Raw genomic sequence first — 8,946 nt, 5'->3', positions numbered from 1 at the left:
CTTACAACAATATACCTGCGTTACCCGCGTCCTTCGCGAGCGGAGGCTGTAAGGCCACGCGCCCCCGTTTACCGATACATATACACGCATATCTCTCCACGGGCCCCTTTCTTTTCCCCCTGCCTCGATCTCTCTCCTCCCCCTACCGGTGGCGTAAAGCTCTGGACTAGTTTTCCCAACGCGGCCTTTGTCCACCGCGGGAGACACACCCCGTCGTCGCTCGCCTGGTCTTTTTCTTTTGTTTTGCCGTATAAATTTAGACGCCGGTCTGCGCGGGCCCGCCACTTGCCGCGGAGCAGTCGCCGTGCACCTGCCCTACTCCCCGAGGTCCGTGTATATATACGTGCCCTGACGCCGATACCGAGCCTACGCCCTGCATTGCACCGGTAATTCAACCTATACATATACTTTATATACGCTACGCACCTCATTGCTCCATTTGTCTTGCCACGCATATTATAATATACGGCGACTAAGTAATCAGACCGAATCGCAACTCCTGTGTCTGCCCTCCGTGACCAATCGCACCTGTAATTTTGTAACCCTCGATCGCGCAAGCAAAAAAAAAAAAACCTGAGATCGGTAAATTTCGCGCCACTCATAAATACGAGGCTTGAAAATCGGCGCATGTATACCTACATATATAAATAAGGTGTTTGCGAAACGTCGAGCAGCTCTGTAAACTACTCGCTGAACCGTTTGCCCTCGGCTGCACGGATCGATTTATCGTGGTGGAAAGATCGGTAAGACGTTCCCTCCTCCTTTCGGATTGACGAGAGCGAAAAAAAAAAAAAAGAAAAACAAAAGTGTGCCAATTTGCCAATCGAAGCGAACAGCCGAAAAGTCGAAAAGTGCTCGTGAACGAAGCCGCCAGGCCGACTATTAGCGACGAAACGCTCGAGCGAGAACATAATAGAAGGGGTAGGCGCGATGGTGGTGTATACAAGGTAGACGAGGGGGCGGGGACAGCCGCAGTTTGCACAGATGCTCCGATGGAACGTGATCACGGGCTAATAGCTTATACGTATAGGCATATATGTATATATATACTGTACACGTAAATGGGCAGACTGACGTTTACGGTCATTGTCTAGCTGAAGCCGATGCTCTCGCTCGGTGCATCCATATACACGTGCAGACGAACACCTTACGGCCTCATTGTGACGTTTATGTAGGTAGATAGTCACCCATCTGCACGAGGACGAAGGCCAAATTGGCTGTTTCGTGCATTCAAATCGGTAGAGTGTAGGTACCCATAGTACAGCGAGGTGGGCGCCTCTTCTCCTGTAATGGCAACACCACTGCCACTCCACCACCACCTGCACTCTTGTTGGGGGGCAGTAGTTTTTCAAAGAAACGCGCTACTTTTTTCAGTTTGTGAAATATGTATTAACCTCGGTGTTAACGCACATCGTTGATAACTGGGTGCTCTAGAATTACTATAGAATCCGAAAATGCTTCCTTTCATCATCAGATCTGATCTATTGCCACGTTTTAATTTCATCGTGTAGATGATTATTTGATGTTTATGCAATCGGTGACCAAGGACCAAAATGTCCCCCCTCGTAACTTGATGCTCTCGTATTTGCAAAATCATTTAAATTCGTTGGTTAATGAGCAATCCCTTGTAAATTTTCACCATTTGTATATAGTTTACGCTCTAATGAGCCCCTAAGATGGAACGATCGCTCGAGTTAATTTCTGTAAGCCTTGACCCATATAAGTATATGCGAGAAAAATCGACGCGAAGCTTGCGTTATTGCAAAGCCTTACGAACACATGACTAATTAATTAATTCATAATTCAATGAGCATTTTTTTTTTTTTTTTTTTGATCGGGCGTTGGCACGTCGTTAGCGTGTGCGCCTATTGCTTTCAGGCGTGTCATGATATGCTAATGGCTCAGTAGGTAATTGTTACGAGATTGAAACAATAATGCTTTCACTTGTAATGTTTTATTGTAGCAATTTAACGAAATTTTTTTTGTTTCAGGTTTCTGTATCGGAATGTGGGGCGCCAACAGCTCGTTGATCGTTCGACAAGTCGATTATCAAGGTGAGTGAAATTGTTCGTTACAATGCAATGTGCAATAAGTATATTCTGGCCCTTTTGACATCAAAGCCGATAACTGAAACGATTGTACGCTGTTCTTGCACCTTGCATATGCTGTTTATGAGTCATTTGTTAAATGAATAACGCGAAAGGCCAGTCGAGTATGTAAATTAACGCGCCATCTACTGTCCACAATGAGCACAACAGAATGTGAGCTTTTATAAACTTATGCAAAATTAGAAATAATTATTTTCGAAAAGCTAAGATCAAATTATTCATCTAGAAAGTATTTTTATAATTTTTTTTCTTCTACATTTTACCGCAAAACTTGATTGCATTGCATATGTGTGGAGCGATTTATAAAGTTTCGCTAATATATGCTTATTCACGCACAAATTTATTGTTAAAGGATTGCCAATTTATTTTTGATTAACATTTGACATTTTTGATAATTGTTTGACTGTAAAAGTTAAAAGTTACCCTACAGCCGATTTCATGATAATCTATTTGCAAGAACATTACCGATCGAATCGAAACCTGCTGATAAATCGTTGAGAGATCGGTAAAGTCGACTTTACCGATACGTTTACTCTACAATGTACTTTCGATAATTCACTGTAGAGCTACACGAGCACAATCAATCTATCAACTATTATTAATGGTTCGCACCCTTAAACTGCAAGGAGGTGCATATAATTATATGGTAAATAGTAGCGATTTCCTCTTCCTCTAAAAATTGTAAGACTCCACTCACGTTTTTATCTGACGAGCGATACCCCAAAATACAATCTGTCATCAGTACTTTTTTGCCGATTTCCCTGAATTAGGATGACTTGTAACGCTAAACATTTGAAAAATTACAATTAAATTACATTTTTTTATTTTTTATTTACTGTTAACGGTTCCATTTTCTCTACTTTTTTAATTTTTTGCGCCTATAAAGTTTTGATCATCAGAGTAAATGATAATAATATTTGGCTAGTGTTAAGGTTTGGTATCTGCAAAAGATAAAAAATAACTGCCCCACTTATGCAGTTAAGTCGATTATATACAATGTACAGACAACTAATGTTTTGCGTTAAGAAATGTGCATAGGCTTCAAGCGCGACTTTTCCAGCAGTCTTCCCTCTAAAAATTTATCTCAATACATTGATTAAGCTCGTTAATGACAAAGAAAATACTCTAACTCAAAATTCCTTATTTCAATAAAACTTTTTTATTGATGTAAAATCGTTACAAGTAACTGAAATTTGCTTCCAAAAAAAAGAGTTTTTTTTTAGGCCTCAGGTTTTATTTATTATTTTAAAGTAAAACATCAAAAAATTATGCAAACCTCAAATTTTTTATAATTGGTTTTATATTTGTACATCTTTAAAACTTGTAAAGTAAAAGTTATTTTTTGAATGGAGGTATTAATTTCGTTAAAATACTTTTTTACCAGTTTTGTCAATGTACCTACATAGTCAAATTTTATATAAAACTCAAATTTTAATCGTAGATACAAAATACAAACTGCAAATATTTTCCATTTTTTTTTGGTTTCTTGAACGAGTATTTTTTTAATCAACAATTTACTTAAATATTAATGACTTAAAAACTTGTATTTTAAATTAACCCGTAAAATTTATTTACAAAAAATTTAATAATTTCAAAGAAATCTTGTGAAAAATTGTACAATTAAAATTAGTAGACACAATTAAAGTAGTTTTGTAAGACTTAATGAATAATAACTTAGTTTAAAAATTTATTTGCTGGTATAGTTAATAACGCGAAACTTTCACCAGTATGCTATTGAAGAAATTTAGTATCCACAAAATGAAAATTTTATAATTTCTACGGCTTCTATAAAATTCACGACTTTTATAAAAAAAAAAAAAAAAAAAAACTCTCATTTTAAACAAATTTTGTTATCAGCCGGTGCAATCATATTTAGTAAAAGAAAAAAATGTTGTTGTTGCGAATTGAGATGGAGACAGGTGAAAACGATGGTGGAGAGGAAGGAAGTACATACATAAATATAGACTTGTGGTTGAGTTTTAAATACTGATGCTTTATTTTTATATAAAGTATTGTATAAATGTATAAACGCATTGCTATGGTGCTAGTCGTGATCGCATAGAAAAGAGTATGACGAGGGGCGGCGGCCATATCTATATACATTTTTATATTCACTCGCGGGAACATCCGACCTACCATATAGTCTACCGGTCCTTTTCTTCACTAAATGTATAACATTATATATATATATGTACGTATGAAAACGGGTATACACATGTATAGGCATAGCAATAGTACGTGTGTTTGTTCTGCGTTGTTGATGTAGTAGTAATAATATAAGAGAACAGAATTGTACAGAGTCGGTACGCGAAAAGCGCACGCAGGAAAGAGAGAAAGAACAAAGTAAGACTGAGAACGTAAGGCAGAAGAAATAAAAAGAGGAAGATGAAGATTGGAAAAAAAAAAAAGACAAAGGGCGTGGAAGAAAGTACAGAGTCGTACGGAGCTGAGCAATAGTAATAGGTAATAGTGGCACGTTCGATGCACGTGGACGAGTACTGCGGGTATGTCAGCTGTCGCGTGCTTGTCTTTATATGAATGCGTTTTTATATGTATGAGAGCTTGTTTCTGTGTGTACGTGTGTTTGTGCAATAACAACAGTGAGAAACGGAGCGCAGTCCCCGTATACCTCGACTCAAGGGCTCGCACGAAAACGATACAAGCTTCGAAAGAGTAGGCGTAAAAAAAAAAATACAAATAAAGTTGAAGACAAAAGGGTGCGAGAAGAGTGCTGATGCAGCCGGTCGGGCGCCGGCCGGCTCGAGACTGTGCCGATGGTGGGCAACACCAGGGGGCGCCTCGGGCGCTCAGAAAACAGAGCCGTTTCGCCAAAACCCATATACGAGCCGGTGACGGAACGCCCGTATCCGCGCTTTCGTGTGTCCATGGCGTGTGTGTCTATGGGCGTATATTCATATATGTATATAGACTTGTGTGTATGCGTGTCTGTTGGCGTAAGTGAGAAACACAGGGGTTGTACACATATATATTATAGCCCCGGCCTGCGCCACCCGTCTCTCACTCTTTCAATCTTTCGTTCTTTTTTTTTCACTCTCTCTCTCTCCCTCTTTCTTTCTCTCTTCTTTTTCACACCTCTAATCACCTCTTCGTATCGTCCTCCCTCTGAAGTATATTATAGCTCTCTTTCTCTGTCGCACACTCGCGCGAGAATGGCTCTCGCATGTATAATAACCTTCCTCCCCCCGAGTCGACGGGCTCAACAATGGGAATTGACTAAGTTATTACAAATCACATGTCGCATCAGCATCAGCGTTACCGATCGTCATCATCACATCTCCAACTTCTTCTTTTTCTTCTTTGTCGTCGTCGTCGATCGGCAGCAGCAGTATAACAGATAGTGAGAGAGAGAGAGGGGGGGGGCTACTCGCAGGGTGAGTGATCCCTACCTATATGTATATATATATAGTGATGTGTACTTAAATGCGAAAAATGGGAAATGCGGGACCGGTGAGGTGAGGTGAGGTGAGGTGTGCCGCCGTCGCCTGGCCGAGATCGCTGCTGGTCCGTGAGCGCTTACCATTTTCCATGGATGGGGCCTGGGATGATTGCCCCGTGACTGCCGAGACCTGCGTGGATGGCTCCACTTGGTCCGTTGATCACTGCCACTCCTGGAAATATATCGTAAAGTATATAGTTCAATTTTTTTTTTTTTTCAAAATTTATTATTTTTCTCTGCTAAATTTTCTAAATCTACGCGTCTCACCGACATGAATAATTAATTTTCAACAAAGTTACTGTACTTTACAAAAACAAATTCGGAAAAAAAAAAAAAAAAACTATTTATATAAAATAACAATGCGTACCTGCGTCGTGGCCTCCAATACCACCGTGGATGCCGGGGCCTCCTCCTCCGATGACAGCGATGGCACCAGCGCCGTAACCTGTGCGACAAGAAGGTCCAACTTAGATCAGGCTACCTTTGCGAGCAACACACCAGTCCCGATCGTAATGGCTGTCAGTTGTAGGATCGTAGGTACGTCCACGTCATTGTCCGTCTCGCGGTATTATTATACATTTTTATACTCATCCCATCCGACTTGATGAGGCAAATTCTTAATTAATACTTAAAATATGGTTGTTCTTTTTAAACCAAACAATTTATATTTAAAGTTGAATTGAGATTCAGTGCTAACTTTTATTCTTGTGTTTAAAAGTACTTTGAAACTCAAAATAAAGAAAGAGAAAACTTATTACAAAATAAAGTGCAATTGACTTGTAATTTTCAAGTTTTAACCTTTGAAATAAAGTATTTGAATGACCAAAAAAATGCATATCGTGTCACGTGCGTGTGGAGAAAATCAAAAGACGTTTTTACGGAAGAGTATATGACGTGATAAATGCTCACCAGCACCGCCAAGGCCACCGGGAGCGGCAGCGGCAGCAGATCCAGAGCTACCGTCGTCACCGTTGATGCCACCGGATCCGGCGTAGAAGGCAACACCTCCGTAGCTGGGTCCGACGAGGTTAGCGGTGGCCTGGCTGGGCCCGACGAGGGTAGCCGTGCCCTGGCTCGGTCCAATGAGGGTCGATGGGCCAGCGGCGGGTCCCACGAGACTGGACGGGCCGGTACGGGGTCCTCCGATGGACTTGGCGCCCTCCTGGGGTCCCACGAGGTCCGACGGTCCGCTCTGGGGTCCTACGTTGGCTTTGGGTCCCTCGGCCGGTCCAATGTCGGCCCTTCCACCGAGCACACCTGTCGATCCACACCAAACATGTCTCCACCATTGCATTTGCCACACCTTACCGATCGACCATCCTCAACGATACGTACCACCGGAGACGATCTGTTGTACTCCCGCAGCTCCGGCTGCCGAGGCGGCGCCAGCGGCGTAGCTAGCTCCCAGACCACCCGATCCCAGACTGGACGCACCACCCTGGAGCGAGTTCGCGGTTCCCGCCCCCGCGGCCAGACCTCCACTGAGCCCAGCGCCACCGTGGCCGGCGTAGCCGTAACCTCCGTGTCCACCGTAGCCTCCGTGCGCGATTCCAGCGCGGGCCGTCGCCACTGCCAGACAGGCGAACACGATCTGCAACGACAAGCGACAATTATTATTCGACTATTTTTACGTAATAAACATTCCGAGTAGTCGATGAAAAAAAAAAGAAAAAGAAAAAGAAATAGGGGGAGGAAAAGTCGAAAAATCGTAGCGCGTGTGGTCGTGGGAATCGGCAAAGTTTCCCACGGGCGGTGGTGAACTATCCCACGCGGCCGATCGCGATTTTCCGCGGCAGCTAGCTGCGATTAGTCATGCTGCTTTCACTTTCGTTCGAGGCATAGGCAGCATTGTCCTATGTATCTATCCCCCCCCCTCTGCTTTGCTCCAGCGCTCGCGACAGGTAACTCGAGACAAGATACAGATGCTGGACGACGGGGCGTTGCGTCACAAAAGCCAGGTCAGTCGGAGCGAGCTAGTCGGCTACATAACGGGCCGTGTATACCGCGTAATTGGAGCGATTTTCGCGAAACGCACTCGGCTAGCTTTTCCCCCATAATAGGCGATGGAAAAGGAGGAAAAAAGAAAGAAAAAAAAAAAATACCGGGCTTTGCGCAATAGCCGATCGCTTAGGCGCAACGCGACCTTATATGCGCGATTAATCGGGCGGCCAAAGGAGCTCGTTAAGGGAGCGCCCGGAGCCAGAGGGGGAAAGGGTCTTGCGAAATCGGCACTGCCGATGCAATCGCGGCGCGCCCGATCTCAGGATACACACACGCAGTGCGCAATGTCCCCGTATACATAGAGACACGCGTGTATATATATATATATATATATATGGTATTAAGGTAATAGGCAAGAGAGGCGGAGAAAGTCCGAACGATTTAGAAATCAATTTCGCGCGCTCGCGTGTGCGTAGGTATATATAATAACACAAGGTGCATTATACGCGGAAAGAGGGGAGGGTAAGGTAACTCGGAACTGCGAGAAATTACGCATTCGTTCGCTAATAATATTCCGCATTTATGCGTATGTACTTTCACGCGGCGTCGGTCGGTATAATAACCCGAGCTCCCCGGAAGCTCTTTCGGCGGGCGTTTAGCGAATTTCCGCGCTTCGTAACTCTGTTATTTCAGTTGGGGCGCTCGCGGAAGTTTTCGCGCATTCGTTATTAAACCCGTGCGAATCGTTGCTCTCGGATGATGATGATGATAATAATAATATTAGTGCTGGTGGTGGTGATGGTGCTCTCCCAAGGGTTATCGTATTTCTTCCGGAAACGGGGCATGTAAAATGTACAGTTTGAAGCTCTGGATCGGCGCGATTCGAAGAGAAAGGGAAAATGGATCGCGGCGCACGAGTTGGACGGAAGGAAAATCGGCACTTTAACGACACGACGAGCAATCGAGTATGGGTGTGTACAATAGACGAAAGTGAAGAAGAAAAAAAAAAAGGTTTTTTTTTTTAAAAATAATATCGGGTCGATGGAGGTGATGTAAACAGAGGGTGGAGAAGAGCTTGCGAAAGAGAGGAGATAAAGAAAAAGCCAAGGTGTGTATAAGAAATAATAGGGACCGAGCGAACCGAACGAGAAGGAGATACTCACAAAGGCCTTCATGTTTGGTTTGTGTGTGGTGGGCTGTTATAATCCGGTGAATGACTGACTTGGGCCGGGTCGGGCGGCTTTATATACGGTCCCAACTCGGGCAAGCTCCCCTATGCAGGCCTAGGCACCGCAATCACCGTCCTTTCGAAAGCTGCTGCCGCCGCCGCCGTAGCCACCGCCACCACACGGTACTTGCTCCCCTTCGCCCCACCTCCTCCTCCTCTTCCTCGTAATCATCGTCTTTTCCCACCCCTCCCTTTTTTCGCGGCCTCCGCCG

The 8,946-nt window shown here is 43.7% G+C and overlaps 1 protein-coding gene across 3 annotated transcripts; it reads right to left on the bottom strand.

Annotated features, from left to right (window-relative positions):
- Positions 1-5,642: 5,642 nt before the first annotated feature.
- Positions 5,643-8,726, bottom strand: apd-3l (apidermin 3 like). 3 transcript variants are annotated; one of them, XM_089598389.1, is made up of 5 exons: positions 8,670-8,726; positions 6,901-7,156; positions 6,475-6,822; positions 5,933-6,031; positions 5,643-5,737 (listed from the first exon to the last, which is right to left on the bottom strand). In XM_089598389.1, exons 1-5 carry the CDS (start codon positions 8,679-8,681, stop codon positions 5,643-5,645), a joined length of 810 nt encoding a protein of 269 aa, XP_089454515.1. In that variant the 5' UTR covers positions 8,682-8,726. The 3 variants fall into 3 exon arrangements, with proteins under 3 accessions (XP_089454515.1, XP_014204142.1, XP_089454520.1); XM_014348656.2 differs by having other exon boundaries at positions 5,933-6,010; XM_089598394.1 differs by having other exon boundaries at positions 5,933-6,010; positions 6,481-6,822.
- Between the last annotated feature and the right edge of the window lie 220 nt (positions 8,727-8,946).

Source organism: Copidosoma floridanum, unplaced genomic scaffold (genome assembly GCF_036245765.1).
Source record: "Copidosoma floridanum isolate Cflo_tuat_1 unplaced genomic scaffold, Cflo_Japanese_pri ptg000001l, whole genome shotgun sequence".
NCBI lineage: Eukaryota > Metazoa > Arthropoda > Insecta > Hymenoptera > Encyrtidae > Copidosoma > Copidosoma floridanum.
The sequence above is the reverse complement of the archived record's forward strand: the minus strand, read 5'-3'. Positions and strand labels throughout refer to the sequence as shown.

Coding starts and splice junctions, on each gene's coding strand:
- apd-3l (XM_089598389.1), bottom strand. Junction 6,032..6,474: donor CGGTGGCCTTGGCGGTGCTG/GTGAGCATTTAT, acceptor GCCTGATCTAAG/TTGGACCTTCTTGTCGCACA. Junction 5,738..5,932: donor TATTGGAGGCCACGACGCAG/GTACGCATTGTT, acceptor ATATATTTCCAG/GAGTGGCAGTGATCAACGGA.